This window comes from Belonocnema kinseyi, chromosome 9, assembly GCF_010883055.1.
Source record: "Belonocnema kinseyi isolate 2016_QV_RU_SX_M_011 chromosome 9, B_treatae_v1, whole genome shotgun sequence".
NCBI lineage: Eukaryota > Metazoa > Arthropoda > Insecta > Hymenoptera > Cynipidae > Belonocnema > Belonocnema kinseyi.
The window spans coordinates 33,654,058-33,672,290 of NC_046665.1; the positions used below are offsets into that span (position 1 = coordinate 33,654,058).

The following is an 18,233-nucleotide window of genomic DNA, read 5'->3' on the forward strand; positions in this document are numbered from 1 at the left end:
TAGAGCTCCAAGGAGATTATGTTGAAAAATAAAAAAAAATTTACCCAAAAAAAATTGTTTTTATACTTCATTCTAAGGACTTATTGAACTACTCTCGTAATTGAAAGAATTTGTGGAGTAAATATTAAAAATATTTTATCGCTTTCTGCTACCCTTAAGGTAGTTGTCGTGCCAAAAGTGAGGTATCTGAAAAGAGTTTTTCCATGATTTTAAGAATCAGAATGTTATAACTGATATCATTTAAAATAAAAAAACATTAATTTTAACTATGTTTTTTGCAATTGCATTTTTTCTGCCCGTCGCTTCTTACCAATTTTTGAAAAATGATTGCATTTTAATACGGCTCATGTGGAAATCAGCCCAACTAATAATTGGGCGCCAATTGGGCCCCAACTGGGCGGCCCAATTAACAAAAAGTCACATTAATTCACAAAATTATATAATTCAATAATTACATAGGTGCAATCTAACCCAAATCTTGAAACTTTACCAATTATTCCGAATTTTTCATTATCAAAACTTATGTTGATAAAGTCGGTGAGTGTTTCATTCTGTGCTTGGGCGTACATTGGGCTTACCCATAGAACGCCCAAAGTGGGCACTATCGGAGCAAACCAGTCGGGCACCAACTGGCCAGCCCAATTAAAAAAAGTGAAATTAATTTACAAATTATTTTATTTAAATAATTAGGTGGACGCAATCCGAATAAATCCTCAAACTTTTTCAAGTATTCCGAATTTTTAAGCATCAAAACTCATTTCGACAAAGCCGATCAGTGTTTGATTTCTTGATTGGGCTTTCATTGGGCATACCTATTGAATGCCCATAGTAGGCATCATAAATTAATTGACAGATTATTTTTATCGTAAGAGTCAGTGGATGCAATCCCAGCCAAATCCTGAATACGTTCTTATTATTCCGAAATTACAATTGTCAAAACTTATGTAGATAAAGGCGATCAGTGCTTGATTTTTTACTTAATTGGGCTCACGCGTAGAACGCCTAACGTAAGCACTATTGGAGCAAACGAGTCTGGTCGCACAAAATGTAACTCCAGTTATATCGATAGAGGGCAGTAGAAAGATAAAATATCGGCTGTGGTCAGCTACTATTTCCTTCAGTAAAGTTATTGTAAACTGTATCCGTCTAGGAATAAATAAATAAATCGAGATAGTGCTGATAAAAAACGCCGTACGAATAATGAATTAGGCACACGGGTTGAAAAATAATGAGCGATTCGAGCAGAATCTAGCAGTCATATTTCATTCATATAAATGGAAATAATTCTTAATGTATGAAATTGCATAGTAAATGAACTATTTACGAATATTGATTGTTTATGATATTTTGTTGGAAAATGTTGAAGTACATTAATTTCTTGAAAATTTTTTTCTTTCATCCTTAAAAAGATCTTCTAATCATTAAATATTGTTCATAAAATAACATTTTTCTTTTACTATATATTTAATATGCTTATAATAATGAAACTGTTTCCGAATTAGACATATGCTTTAAATTCAAATCGATATTTCCTAAAAAAAAATCAAAGAGATCAGCAGAGTATAGTAACATTTCCAAGTGAAACAAAAATAAATAAACATTTTTTGCAAACTAAGTATTTTATAATTTTGAAAACCCCGACTGTATTGGTTAACGTTGTGCACTGTGCGGCTGCGCGAGCCGCAACGCCGCAGACGGGCTCTCGTCTACACTAAATCAGTTGCAAACGCCATTTTTTCTTTTAGTCAAATCCGTTCAAGCTTCCATAAAATGGGCTTATTTTGACAAAGTTCTTTCGTTTTTACTTTGTAGAAATGAACGAAATAAGTGATCGCTTTTTGCTGTTTCCCATACTCAGTTGAGTATTTGTACTAAACCAAATGTATTGCAAGAAACACAACTTCAGATGCTTTGAGGAATGAGCTGACTGTTAGAAGAGACTGGGATGGAGGTCAGAAGGAATATGAGGATGCTAAGAGTTTTGAAATCATGAAGTAGCGTCAAATTAAAAAAAATACTAACAAATATTTATTATTTGTTACTTTTAACTTTAGGAATTCAATAATTGTACCCTTCTTTTAATAATTGGGCATAAAGCGGGCTGCCCAACTAACGCCCAACTAAACCCCAATCTGGGCATTCGTTGGGCCGACCGTTACGACTCAGAGAGTTGTCCAATTGGGTCCCAACCAACTTTTCCGCATGGGGGGGGGGGGGTGAATTTTTTCCGGGAAAACATTCTCTACAACTCTACTGTTTCCAATTTTGCAAGTGAATTTTTCTATGGCTGAAATCGTGAAAACAATGTTTGTTGTTTTAAGGAAACATTTTTTAAACGAATAATGATATTTGAAGAATATTTAGTTATTTTAAAAATTGGAAAGATTAGAGTTTTAGAGAATTTTTTCCCGTAAAAAATAAGCCGTCATTTATTAAAATACAATTATTTTTCAGAAATTGGTAAGAAGCAACGATCATAAAAAGTTCAATTGCAAAAAAAAGGTCATAATTAATGTTTCTTTGTTGTTGTGAATTTTAACATTTTTCATAAAATATAATGTTTTTTATTTGAAATGACATCATTTATAATTATTTGATTCTTAAAATCATAGAAAAGCTATTTTTTCAAGATGTCTAACTTTTGACACGGCAACTACCTAAAACCTAGAAAGCTGAACAATACTGAAAAAATATTGTTTTCTCATTTTCAATGTGCACTTTGTTACATATCTTTATTTCGTCTTAGCACATATTTTATACTTTTATGTAATTAATATTTCTTGTTATTTTTAGCATCTGGTCTGCAGTTATTCATAGCAAAGGACGGCACGACGGCGCTAGGAAGTCATGAAGTTAAGAGCCAGATGCCAGCAGGGGTTTTCAAACAGGTGGTAATGGAGGAAAACAACAGGTAACACGAAGTTACCATGTCACGTCGACATTATCCAAGACAAACCTCCTCTACGTTCTCGCTAGCGCTGGTGCCTGAGCTCGTTTACGAAACTTGCGAGCCTCGGTAGTAACGATGAGACGGTAGACTCAGGGGAAAAAGTCAACCTTAGGTTTAGGAGACTTCGACTCGAATACGCCAACTACTTCTTATTTAGACGCGCCCATACGGTGTTTAGCTTTTTTCGACCTGGTCTCGCTTTCGGCCTCTGAAATGTGTTTCATGCAAAAGCGCATTTATTAGTTGTATTAAGTATTAGGTGAATTAAGTAGCTGTCTATTAGTTCGCATTCAGAATGGTGGACCACTAATATTTTGACATTCGTTTTAACTAAAAATTGTTTAAGAAAATACTTAAGACCAATGATTTAAGTTTGAGATACAATTTAAGTTGAATTGTTTTAAACTTAGGTTTTAAAAATCTACCATAAATTTTCTAGTTAAAAAGTTTTTAAGTTTAAAATACTTTAACTTTTAATTGCTAATTCAATTAAAATAATGTTGCGAATTTAGAGATTAGTATCGAGAAGTGAGATCCAGAGCGAATCGTTTAACATTTCACAACGAAGCTCCGTCGACGCTGCTTACTTCGAGCGCAGCGAAAAAGGCTCGTAATTTCACAACTAATAAAATGGCGTACGTAGCCAAGAGTCACTTTACTCCTAAGTCAAGACGTGTTACGAGGGATAAAGAAAGTATTACGAAGCATGTAAATACAAGGAAAATCAGACAAGTCTGCTTTAAAAGAAAATAAGTCAAGCGATGGACTTGCGCAAAAACGCATAGGTATACATATTTTCTTCCACGAAGTCGAAGCACAAGAAGTTTTGTCATGCTTCAAAAACAGGAGCATTAGTCAATAATTAGTCGAAACATTAAACTGTCAACGAGAGGATATTAGTTATTAAATAAATTAACGAATCATGACGTGGTCAGATGCGAAGAACGTTATAAACGTTAGCTACCGTCGATGCTGCAAATGCACCAACGCAATTCTTTCCTGTCAAAACAATTACTTCTCATATTTCTGGTTTTTTCTCGATTTATTCTCTTACTGCGATTTCTTCTCTCCTCCTACAATCTACATTGCCATTTCCCTAACTTTCCACCTCAAACCAATGCACGCACCGATTATCTTTCCATTTTCAAACGTCCAAAGCTCATGAGCACATTTTCGGATTTCATTGCTGTTTATGCTCAAATCCCAATACTTCGAAGAACCGCGGGATAGTCTTTACTGAGTTTGGGATGATTATGCGCAGAAAAATAGGTAGAATAACTTTGCAAGTTCGGGAAAGAAGTGTGTGTTCAAAAAAGGGAGTACATCAAGGTTTTACATTTTTATGACGATAAAGTGAAAGCTTTTGAAACATTTGCATACGAATTTCCAGTATTTTTCAACAATTAGTATTCTAAAGAAATTTAGGGCTTTTCAAAAGTCTTTCATTGCGATGTAGTTAAAGTAACTTTAATGTTACTACAAGTAGAAAAAAAGTGGCCGCTGAAAAGATAACCCGGAAAATAAACAGGGCTTTTTTGACTATGAAAAACCAATGAGTTAATTTATTTTTTGATCTTAAAGTCTAAAAAAGTTAGTAGAAACCCCTATATTGGAATTCATATTCAATTCTTTCTGGTTTATTCGAATTTTTCTGTATTTACTTAATTCAACTGAATTAAGGAAATTTTTGTTAAGTCTTTGGATTATTTTGAATTCAGAAGATTTTTGTAAAATGCTTTTCAATTTTTGCGAATTCTTTTGAATTTCCATAATGCTTTAAATTCTTCTGGATTTCTTTGAATTATTTTCAAGTTTTTTCAATTGACTTAATTTCTTCTGATTCATTTAAACTGTTTCAATTCTCAGGATTCGTTTGATTCCACGTGAACTCTTTTGAATTTATTTTTATTCTACTGAATTAAATTGAAATTTTTTAATCCTTCCGAAAATGGATTTTTTTTAAATTTTCGAGCCACGCCCGCTTTCCTTTTCCAGCACACACATTTTTTGCTCCTGAATTCGCTTGAAATATTTAGAATTAAAAATAATTCCACTTTGAATGCATTAATTTAAAGTTTATTTTTTTACTTCAAAAATAAACATTTTTAGCTTTATAGCTTCAATTTCAATGGCAGTAAAATTTTTTCTTTCATTATAGCGGCCACCGCAAAGAAAACTATACAATAAGCGTTTAACTTTAAAACAAGTAAAAACCATCTGATGACTTAAATTTCAAAAGTTCTGAGTATAACGGCCTTAAAAAGGTAAAAATTGTTTAAACAAACGTAAAAAAATGATTAAAATTGGTTTAATTTACTTAATTTGAGTTTATTATACAAAAATAATATGTGGGCGTCCGCATGAAAAGAGCCTTTATGGCCGGTTCTAAATAGTTTAGGGGTTGAGTGGGTTTTGATACTGGGACCTATACTAAATTAATTGGGAGTATATTTTTATTTTCTCGAAAAACGGGTTTTCGAAGTCCCGACTTAAAAAATGCCCTGGTGACTCAGTGTTTAGGTTAGAAGGTTCATAATTTTAGGCCTAAAACGCCGCTAATTTATCCGGCTATATGCCCCTACACGTAACTCTATAGTCTATGCTGGTGGTAAGAACCCTTTTCATGCGGACGCTCGCATATAAGTGTGAACAAATGGGCTCCCTTTTTTATGGCGAGTTGGTGGAAAAGGCTGGTAATTGCCTCTGACGTGCCAGGTAATATACTGAAATTAATTTTCCCACAAGAAATGTGTCAAAAGTTACTTTTATTGGAAATAATTTGCTTGATTCTTCCATAAAACATTAATTTTGGTTGGTGCAATCAGCTGTTCAACTGCAGTTTGTAAATATAGCGTAGTGACTGTTATGTAGCAAGTGGCTGGTGTTACAAGGTTAATTAAAGTACCAGTACCTGACTCAAGAAGTAGAGGATGCAAATCTCCTTTTTGTTAGAGAAGTTATTTATTTCTCTTATTGATATATTCCTCTAATACACTGTTTTCAATTAGTGCAGTTAATTCAAGTAATCTGAGGCTACTTCTTATTTTGTATGGAATGTTTCTTAATTGCTTGATTTCCCAAGATTCTGAGTAAGCTTATGACTCATCGTACCTGACTCCTTCAGTATCTGCCTCATTATTCAAATTGTTTTTTTCGACGTCTAAAGTTATTTTTGTGGAATTCTTTAGGAAAAATAGATAACAAGTTTCGCTTGTTCAGGCACTGGTACTTCTACCTTATATATTTTCTCCGTATTTGCAAATCTGTATCGCTGTATGTATATGATGTTTAAAAAGGTGTGGTTGAGAGATGGTACAGAGTGGTCTCAGGGTTTTTGGAACTTATGTCTAGAAATTAGCATGAATCTCGTTATTTATTTTTTTCGACTCGGATTTCTCGCAAACAAAATTCCGTATAAATATATCATTTATTCTTCAAATCTAATATTATTATTTATCTTAAAATATTCCAGATTTTCTATTTAGTTGGGATGATAAATATTTCAGGACAACACGTGATTTATTTTCAGAGTATGTTTCAAAGGTTAGATAATTGGAAATAACCGCAATTATTCAGAATGGAACTTATGTTTTGCGTTTTGTTAGTTGCTACAAGTTGAAAACAATTGTTTGTAAATGAAATGACTGATTGGGTAAAAGCATTATAATATTTCCCTCTACCCATATTTTTGTTTTAAATTACGTTCAATGATAAATAAATTATACGCGTTAATGAATCTCAACTAACAAAACAAATTTTAAAAACATGGACTTTTACAATTTTCATTGATTTCGATTTGAAGTTACTTAAAGTTTCTAATGTTTCATTTTTACCAATAGTATTTACATCTAAATGTTAGAAAGTATTTACTATTTATATTTAAATTTAGTTTTCAATTTATCCATTATTTGAAAATAAATAGAAGGAAACTAACTTTAATTTCAAGTTTAAATTCAAGAATTTGGACTTGACAACTCTCCCAATAGCAATATTTGAAATTAAAACCTTTAGAATTGGAAATTTTAAAGTTGATTGTTTCAAAATCAGTTTCTTGTAAATATGTATAAATTCTTTAAACGTGAACAAAATTTAATGGGAGATTTAAAGAAATTGAACTTCTTAAAAGTGACAGTTATAATATTAAGCAATTATAAGTTTATAATTAAAGCGTTTGACGATCGTGGTCTCTGGAAGTTCTCAAGAATAAACAATTATGGATAAAAGTGTCAAAATTTAACGATTTTGAAATTGAAACTTTAAAAATGATATGGTTCAGTTCAAAGCGGAAACCTCAATAATTGAACAATTCATTTAATTGTAACTTGTTCAAAGTTTTAATTCAATTAATTTTCCATTTAGAAAGATACAATTTCAATGTTTCCATTTCATCAGTTTTGTTCAACTTTTTAAATGGTCAACTTAAATGGCTTTAGTTTGAAAAAAAATTTCCAATGATTTCCATTTAGGGATTATTTCGTTTTTGAGGCTTTTAATCGTAAGTTATGAAAAGTTCTACTTTAAATGCGTCTTTTATTGAAGCTAAGTTTGGAATACTTCAAATCAAAAGATTTCATCTTCGAAAAACTTGACGTAGTAAATTTTTATGTGGAGAAAATGGTTCCAAACCGGGAAAAGACCGCAGATGTTTTTCTTAGATTTTATTGGCCACTTTGAAGTTACCAAGTTATTTTAGTCGCGTCTATTAATTTTTTCACGTTCTTTCTTAAATTCACCGTGTCGCGAATAAGAATGTCTGGACCAGTACTTTATTTAGCCACAGTCCGAAACTGTATGCGTTGAAAATTATGTTTTCAAAAGGCATGAGTTTCTTATTTATAATTGCAGCGCGATTCGAGAAGTTAATTATTTTTCATACCAGTGTGTTGTATGATCGCAACGATGTAATTTATTTGGGATATATTAATGCGCGCTGGGAACATGGCACGATTTCTCCTTTGTACATTATACATATAAAAGTAAAAAGAATGAGAAAAACGTTATATTTTCCTTTTTTCTATGATGAGACCCGAGCAATTTGACTAAGAAACGCTGCTCTCCGTTATTTAAATTCGCATTTACAAAAATAATTTCTTTTATCTAAATGAAAAAAATACTAAAATTTTAATTGAAAGCTAAGAAAGTCAACTTAAACAAATTTAGGAAATGTTGAAATTTCTTGATGCGCGCTTTATTATTACTTGTTATTAAAAAATTAAATATTCAATCCAAGTAAATTTGAGAATTATTTGAATTTTGTCTTGCTTGCGTTTCTTTGCCATTGTTGCAGTCTGGAAAATATTATTTTGTTTCAATTTGATACAAGAGACAGTTGCAGATATTATTGTTGTGATATTTTACAATGCTGTAATAATAGCCATTATTACCTGTATTATCAATCGTATTGTATTACTTTTACTTAGAACGTGTGCCTGAGAGTATTACAATTATATGTTCGGGCTGATTTCTATGATTTACTGTTGTTGACTATTCGTTTTATCTATTATTTAAAAAAACGCAAACTTCCATGTGCTGATAATAAAACCTTGAAAATCAGAACCATCATTGTCCATTCTTTTTTCTACCCCTCAATATCTATGTATGCTTATAATTTTGTTAATATTAAAAAAAAACTGAATGAAGAGTCGCAGTGAATAGATGACAAAAATCTAGACATTCAAGTTATTATTACATCATGGTGAAGCGAGAAGACCAAATTATCTTTTAAAAAAATAGAATTAGAATTTGCAGTCTCCATAACATGGTCATGTACTTTGGTCTGGCCTTAAAAATAGATGGTGTCTGATGTCCTGAAAACCGAATTATTTTTATGCTTTAAATCAAATAAATTATTTTAGAATCTATTCGAATATAGTCACGCATTACTTCCTCCTGCGAGAGACGAGATGACTAACTAGTAGTAAAAATACATTTCACTCTTTGATCTTTTATTTTTCAAATTTATATTCTATATTCCTGTAGATATTTTATTTCGAGTAAACAGTCAAATCATTGGTCACCTCATTTAAATATACTCATATAAAAGAATACTCACAAATAAAGCTACTAGTAAATAGTGTAGGATGAAGAGGACGCGATTCCGCAGCTTATTTGGCAAGCTAGATTCGTGCAGTGTAGTGCGTTTAAATGTCAGTGTAAATTCAACTCGGTGATGCTGAATGAATAGGGAATTAACGAAGAGCTGTTGAGATCAAGAGTGTCCGCTTGTTGAAAATTTATATATATTTTTTAATAGTTACGATAGTTTTCAATAAAATCTTTTGGATTTTATTTGAATTTGGTGATTAAAACTACATTAAAATGATGTCTACATTAATTAACGGGTGGTCAATCAATGTCCTTGTGAATTATGCCAAAACATAGTGATTGACCACAACACATGAAAAGCAAATGACTAATGTTTATCCAAAAATTCAATTAATTTTTTTTTTCTCACTTTTTATTGTTTATCACTTTGTCTTATGAATAATGCATGGAAATCATGTCAAAGCAGTTTAAACTTTTTTTCATTACTATAAAGATTTAAATGAATATTTATTTGTTAAAAGTGAAAATGAAAAGAAAGTTAATGAAACTCGGTTACTATCTTCAATGCCAGTTGAGAGTTCTTGTAATTTTTTTCATTTTCTTAAAATTACATCAGGAAAATGATTCAGATAATTAGAATTGAATTGAACCATGTCTTTAGGAATTTAGTTATTGAAACAGCCTTAAATCTCATGACAATGAAAGGGTCCTCATATCCGGGGGGGGGGGGGGGGGGGGGGGGGGGGGGGGTGCCGAGTGGCTGGGCCCGGGGTTTTGTTGACCTAGCATGAATGCCTTTCATTGTTTTGAGATTGAGACCTGTTACAATAACTGAAGTTATAAAGGTCTGACACATTTAAATTTAAATGAGCTGAATCAATTTCGTGATATAATTTTGGAAATATGAAAAAAAAGTTCATAAAAATCGGTTAATATTTTCACTAAATTTGTCCAAGAAAATACACTACTGGACCACTTTGCAGCGTAACAAAAGTGCAATTACTTTTGAAGTTATTAAACGATTTCTTTCTATCTTCCTATAATGTTCTCGTCATAATCCAGAAAATCTAACGCTGCCTATTAAAATTCGCTAATGAATATTTTACTAAATTTTCCATTTTTCCTAATCGGCTCTAATTTTCTTACAATGGGAAGATCGAGCGCGACAAGCCAGCACATGCCCGCATCACAGGCTGTCAAGCATATTCGAATTTTTTAAAATAATCTAAAAATAATTTAAAAATAATTAGTCAAGTGTCCCCCCTTGAGTTTAAGTATTATGAAAAAATTGAGGGTGGTGGCCCTACCGTTCCTCAGAAAGAGCCAAAAAAGTTTGGAAATAGCTGCGCTAGAGCAACAGTTTTGACCTTGTGTCATTCGTGAAAAAGCCAAACCTAACAGACTTACTTCAGGACCACTTGCACTGCAGATCTTTGAATTTTAGTTCGATAAATTGAATTCCACTTCACCATCAAAAACCTCATAGAGCCACATAGAGAAGCACCTTGCAATTTGTCATATTCCCAGACGTGTTTTAAAAGCACATCAGTGCCTAATAAAGCCTATTAGAACAAAATTCAAGTTAATTTTAGTCCCAGTAGCCGTTTAAGTGCCAAATACAAGCCATTAGAAACCCAATTCAAGTAAAAAGGCTCTTAAGAACCACCTAAGACCACATAGAATGCCATCTGCATCCTATATGATTTTAAACGGTTTCTATTGATAACATATCAGGCAGTTTTACTAGGGTGTAGTATCCCTAACATGAAAAAAAATTATTCTCATATAAACAGAACACACTTTTTTTTAAACCTCCGAAATCGATACTGGTGGGTCATAAGAGGTGCAGCAATTAGGTATTTTCACTTCAATCATCAGCTAACTTCACTTTGTTAAAAGCTGAGGGGGAAAACAATGGACCAAATGCATGGAACAAAGCTTTGTTTCTGTAACATGTTTGTAATTAATAATAATTATTATCATTTTATTATTTCATTAAATAGTAATTAAAAAATAAAAACTATTTTTTCAATATACGTATATAGAAAAAAATAGCAAAATAGGGCAAAGATGAACTGAATCGCATGCATTTGGCCCCTTATTGTTTTCCCCTCAGCAATCTACGAATTGAAGCTGGCTGTTGATTGAAATGAAAAAACCTAACAGGGCAATCGATGCGTGTCGAAGTTGCAAATGAATACGCTAGATATCGCAATGTGATATTTTTAATTTCAAAAAAGTTCTCATATAAACAAGGTAATTTCTTTCTAAATATATAAGCTAAAAATAACTTCTTCTAAATGGTCGATCTACTTCAAAATACTACCATATTGTATGTCAGTCGGCGCTACAAATCGCCCAAATTTCAGGATTATCTCTTTTAATTTTAGAGATATGGTGAACAGAAAAAAGTGACACAGACTCACAAATATACGTACATTTTTTGAAAATTGTATTTTCGATCTGCTGGGGTCGAACTATATCAAAGTATGTCAAAAAAGTAGATTTGAAAATTTAGGTCATTGTAAACCTCCCTCTATGAAGAAGCCTCGTTCCACTTATAGGATATCTTCTTTTCATCACTCTAGAAAAATAAATTGATAATACTAATTACAACATTGCTATTGCCTATATCAGTACCATTGCTCAATGTCAAGGTCAGCGCACGAATTATCCATGTAAATAGGGCATGATTAGCCTCGACTGACATTCAGCTCATCCAAAAGGTGCTGGCACTCCCCATTTTTTGTTTGATTCTGGTATGCAATACGAATATATTAAGACAAGAAACAAAAAAATGGATACGTTAATTCAAAAAGAAATCTATGTTTCTTTTTATTTCCCCATTTACATATGCTTTAATTTGAGCCCAATTAAAGATACATGTCCAATTTTTTTGTTTCTCGAATACGCTAAGACTATTTCAAGATCTGAGCTCGATTGAGGCTAACCGTGAAGGGTTTCTTAATTTTGTATGATTCTTTATGGATTTTTCATTCATTGACCAATTGGAGACAAGATTAAATTCGAGTCTCGAAAAGAAGGCTGGCTACCGTATTAATATCTTCCGAGGATCAGGGGATGATTCCAGTAAACATACAAATCTTTATCTATGACATAATATCACGCGTTAACTCCATGTCGTTCACCCGGTACTATCCTATCCCATTCACTTTCAAACACAGCTTCCTTGAATACCTAATGGTAGTCCAGACATCACGTCAGATAAAAGTCAACCTTATGAAAAAGTGGAAATAATACATGAATGAAGTCGAAGTGGCTCCTATTTTTCACGAGATTTTATGTAATTTATATTTCTGTTAAAGACCGAATCAATTTCAAATCCGGCGCAATTTACACTTGATGTCGCAGAATGTTTTGGAAACAAAGTAATTTTAAAAATGTTTAAAATAAACAAAACTATATCAATTTTTTTGAAAATCTTTAAAGCCGATTTTTTTCAAGAAAAACCTCAGATATAGTTTTTGCCAATTTTTTGTTGAATTTGGCCTTTTATAAGGAAGTGAATCCTGTGAGTTTCATATGTACTTATAACATTTGTGGACGGGAGAATTTGTCTTTTTCACCAAATAAAACTTTCTTATTCTTCTCGCAAACAACAATAGAAAAGAAACAATGATAAAATAATGGTTTGCTCGTCTAAAAAAGTTTTCAAAAAATTGCCCTTGATCCTTTTCATTTTACCAAAACTAAAAAAAAAATAAATAAATAACGGGTGCAGTTCCGAATAAGCGAACGGGACGATTTCCTTCACACTGCGTATACTTTTGTATTTTGACGCGCTGATTACGAAAATGATAGTGAAAATTGGCGACTCGGCGATTTTCATGGTGGAATTGCGAAAAAACCATAAAATATATGGTTTTTTTGCGTTTATCTCAGCCAATATGCAAAATCTTGCAAAATTTTTCTAATAAAAGTTGTAGCTCGTACAAAAATACACATTTTTTGTGCAACAAATATTTTTTTACGAGTGATATTTTCCAAGAAAATTAGTTATATCTCGATTTGTATGAAAAAAGAGCATTCTCCATTGGTTTCGGTTGGGTACCTACTCACGCTTTTCACCACGGGAAGGTTGGAGTATTTTGAAAAGCATTTTTTTGTATTTTAAAATTTTTCAATTGTTTTTTTTACTTTTATGATTTTTAAATATATTTTAATTTATTTTAATTAGAAATTCTGAGTATATTCTATTTATTGTCTTGATTGTATACTCCTTATAAGTTTTTTTATAATAGTCTGCTAAGTATCTTTAGTGGTCAAGGTAATATGCTTTTATGTTAGTAATTAATTCTTTAAACGGATCAGCAACTATTTTCTTTACGCGTCGCCGCCACAAAAATTCGCAGAGATGCTCTGCAATGTTGCTCTTACGCACTCCTCGTGAGAAAAATCGTCGCATCCACCGCCAAGATGACTCGATGTTTTGTGTGTGCGCTCCGGAATCGGGATCCACAAATTGTTCGGAATGATTCACAGTTTTGCGGACAAATCCATAATCTTCGCGATTAATGTATCCCTTCCAACAATCGGTGTGGATTTCTGTCCCTTCCGCTACATGCTTCTTATTAATGCAATTAAAGTAGCCTGATCTCTCTTATTATCGGGACAGATTTCCAGCTGATAGTTGTAGGAATGTCCTTTGTGGACCATTCCGAGAATGCATGATCCTTCTACTACACGCCCTCGCTCGTATTTTCGACGGCCGATTTTGCACTCATCGATTTCAACAACTTCACCGACACCGCCGATGCGACCATCCTCTTCGAAGCTGCTGTCAAGAGCAAGCATACAGATCTCTCTACAAAATGAGAAGCGGTCTGAAACTGTTTCTCGAGAAATCGATTGATTGTTTATAATGCTGCTTTCCCGGATCGTTTGTTCAAAATTCAAATTTAACGCAAAAAAATACGTAATGAGCATACAGGCCGCTGCAGAAAGGCGGCACCTCTCAAACCACGTGTTTTCTGCAACGGTAATACTGTGACGATATTTGTGTATTTTATAACAAAGGAAGGATCCGGGAACATGTTCAGACTCCACAAGAGTCATCTTCTTCTTATGTTTTGGGCAAAATCGTTCAGACGGAATTAATTCGATTTGTCGCAACCACTGAAGAGTTGTCTCCCTTTCTTGGAGAATCTTAGATAAACTAAAAATATTATATGTTTCATCCATCTTGACGAGGACTCAAGAGAGGAAAATCTCGAAAATAATATTGCACGCAAGAAACACACGCCCTTAAGTACTGTGAGCGCGGATGGTGCAGAAAGACCTGTCGCTAATTGCATTGAAATTTGTAAATTTGTTACATTTCATCAGATATATCTGTGATTTTCTCGGAAACTATTACTCGTAGAAAAAAATGTATCATATAAGAAATGTGCATTTCGATAAGATCTACAACTTTTATAGAAACGTTTTGCTAAAACTTATGTATTGGCTGAGATAAACGCAAAAAAACCCCGGCATCCCAATGACTGGTTACAAAAATAACTTAGTTCGGACACGACCCCCTTTCCAACGTGTCATGGGGGGCGGGAAGGCACCCCTGTGACTGGAACCAGAAAAAACTTATATCACACCCCTGCCCCTTTTCCCACGCGTCGTGGGGCGCGAAGGCACCCTTGTGACTGGTCACAGAAATAATGTAAGGTCACACCCCTGCCCCTTTTCCCACGCGTCGTGGGGGCGGGCAGGCAACCCTGTAACTGGTCACAGAAATAATGTTAGGTCACATCCCTGCCCCTTTTCCCACGCGTCATGGGGGTGGGGGCAGGAAGGCACCCCTGTGACTGGAACCAGAAAAAACTTAGGTCACACCCCTGCCTCGTTTCCCACGCGTCGTGGGGGCGCGTAGGCACCCTTGTGACTGGTCACAGAAATAATTTAAGGTCACACCCCTGCCCCTTTTCCCACGCGTTGGGGGCGGGCAGGCAACCCTGTAACTGGTCACAGAAATAATGTTAGGTCACATCGCTGCCCCTTTTCCCACGCGTCATGCGGGGGGGGGGAGGCACCCCTGTGACTGGAACCAGAAAAAACTTAGGTCACACCCCTGCCCCTTTTCCTACGCGACGTGGGGTGCGAAGGCACCCCTGTGACTGGTCACAGAAATAATGTGAGATCATACCCCTGCCCTCTTTCCAACTCCCCGTGGGGGGCGGGTAGGCAACCCTGTAACTGGTCACAGAAATAATGTTAGGTCACATCCCTGCCCCTTTTCCCACGCGTCATGGGGGGGGGCGGGAAGGCACCCCTGTGACTGGAACCAGAAAAAACTTTGTAAACGGGTTCAATTACGCGTATAAGACGGGTTGCTGACACTGGGGGACGGTTACCACTCGAAAACGAAAAGAGCTTGATTTTTATGGTTTTTTTCATAAAAATCGATATATCACTAATTTTTTCGAAAACTATCACTCGTACGAAAAAAAGGTATCCTACAAAAAAAATGTTATTTCTGTAAGATCTACAACTTTTATTAGAAGCATTTTGCGAGATTTTGCATATTGACTGTGATAAACGCAAAAAACCACATTTTTTAAATGGTTTTTTCGCGATTTCACCATGAAAATCGCCTAGTCGCAAATTTTCACTATCATTTTCGTAATCAGCGCGTCAAAATACATAAGTATATGCAGTGTGAAGGAAATCGTCACGTTAACCTATTCGGAACTTTATCCTTCAAATGTTTCGGGCAATTTTTACTTCCGTTTCGTAAGTGCGAAAAAGATTTCCCATATCTTTCTATTTTTTCCTCTTGTAGATATTGCCGCAAGATTTTAATATCTCCTCACGGAGATAACTGGTAGAGTATATGCTACTATTCGCGTTTAGTAAGCTGATTTAGGCCCGAAACCACCAGCTGTGATTAAATTCATGGTTAGCTAATCAGGATTATTTTTTAATCAGTGCTTTAATCACGATTAACTTGTGGCGCGTTTCACCATGAATTTTTAACCTCTGGTTAGCCAACCGTATGCTCTGTTAGCAATAAGTCTAGTTTCTGCGTGTTTCTGTTGTAATGGTCATTCTGATTGGCTGATTTTGAACTTGTATTCGCGCGAAAAATATACCTCGACTGCTCACGAACGACGAGCGGCGACGTGTTTTTCTTATGTACATCGTTTCCAAATAAATGGACACATTAAAATTTAATCACAGTTCGTGGAATCGGCCCTTATAGTAATAGCAACTACTCGTTGGTTCACAAACACTAAACAGCGTTCTGTTCATTCTACTGAACAGAAGAGTACGAACGCTGGCTATCTGTTCAGTAAAATCAACTGTATAACCCTCTGACGCTCCTGAGTTAAACTATAAGCTTAACCTCTCTGATCCGCTGACTGGCAGCCGATCGCGTGTGGCCGTGTTTGTTATATTAATAATATATTATAGAAGATATTTTAGATGAATACTATTGCCGTTAAAGAGCCGCTACGATTATGCCATCGTCTGCTTGTATAACACGAATTTACTCCTAAATTCGAATTGGGCCATGGTTAAACCTGGAGTGTGTAAACCAAAAAATTAGAATGTTCAGACCATATCATTATAATTTGTAATTAATTTTATTTTTAATTTTAGTTGTATTTGATTTTTATTTTATTTTTATTTTTAACTAATTTTACCGTCAAAAAGTGACTTTTACATGAATAAGTTTTTTGAAAATTTAGACATTTAATTTTTGAAATAAATATGAATAATACATTTAGTAATATAAAATATCTTATTTTCATACTTTTGGTGTAAACCGAACAATTATAATGTGCAGACCATATAACTCTAATTTGTATGTGCTAAAGAATCCATTCCTGGTTTTTCAAGGTGCTGACAACTAGCCTCAATTGGCGAATGGTTAGTCTCGTTGATTAGCGTGCGTTAGGTTATGCGTTCGAATCCCCTCCCCCCGTTGCGTGCGAAATTTTAATTGTTATTTAAGCGTTAAAAATTACGATGTACCAATTAATCATAAGTAGATGCATGTATATCTTGAAAAAATCATGTATTATGTGTAATTATATATTTTTAAGGATTCTTTTTTATAATTTTAAGCGCGATTTTACTAATCACTGAAGAGTAGTATCTACTGCGAACGCAGTCGCATGTACGACTCTTGTTCAGTAGAAAGCACTCATCTTCAGTATGTTTTACTGAACCAGTGATCGCAGATGTTAAACGAGGTACACTCCAATCCTACCTCAGGTCTATGCGCGTGTGAATATAGTAGGAGACGATGTAAAGACTGGGTTGCGCGCGCAACCCATTTCTTCTCTTCTGAATTTGAAAACTCGAAGGTGCACGATTGCCGGTTGGAACACTTCGGCGGTTCTATTTATTTCTCTATCTGCTTTGAAATAAAATCAAGAGATTGGGATTTTAATATTTTCAGATTTCGATGCTGGCGATTCTCATGATTTGAATACTTCGCGCGCCTCTTTATACGCCTCTTTATATATGCGTATGTTTTGAGGTTACGTTATTTAAAGTATGAAATATAAATTATATAAATATTACACTGAGAAAACTATATCGCATAAATTACAATATATATCGTAATTCCTGCGCTATATATCGTAATTATCGCATTATAATATCGCAGAATCGTGATATTGTACATTGCAAGATTTTATCTTATATACCGCATAATTGTGCAATCTATAACGTAAGAAATGGGGATTCCCAACCGGCAGTTACATTTTGCGCGTTTGCTAAATGGTATTAAATAAGTTCTAATTTTTCTACAATAATGTGATTTATTTCGGAGGAAATATATCAGTAAGAACAAATTTTTTGTGTGTTTTCTGTCGTTGATTCTACATGTTTTACCGAAATTTGCTCACTTCAGCGCGACGAAGTCGACGAGTTCAGACTTATTTTCCTAACCTCAGTGAAACTTTCGCCGAAATGTTTAATTATTAACCGTATACGGCAGCAGATCGCAGCAACAAAATTTAACTTCATTTTTTTCTGTGACATTAGTGCATTATAACATCGAACAAAGCTCCGGGATCTGATTGCACATTATCATATTGCGCTTTCTTGCAATACAGAGGTCTTGCGATATCATCTTTTTCTCTGTGTAATACTATTACCATATATATATATATGACACCATGAGCCCACTCCTCTTTTGCCTTACATTATTGCCACTATCTCTAGCACTACGCCATTCCGACGGGTACTTGTGCGGCAAACCTGCAGATCGAAA

The 18,233-nt window shown here is 34.2% G+C and overlaps 1 protein-coding gene across 1 annotated transcript in view; it reads left to right on the top strand.

Annotated features, from left to right (window-relative positions):
* LOC117180469 (protein FAM102B) overlaps positions 1-4,993 on the top strand; it is a 133,181-nt gene extending 128,188 nt beyond the window's left edge. Inside the window, exon 7 of the mRNA XM_033372968.1 lies at positions 2,794-4,993. Within this exon, the coding sequence (XP_033228859.1) occupies positions 2,794-2,915 (122 nt within the window). The 3' untranslated portion in view covers positions 2,916-4,993. The remainder of the gene's footprint in view (positions 1-2,793) is intronic.
* Positions 4,994-18,233: the final 13,240 nt, after the last annotated feature.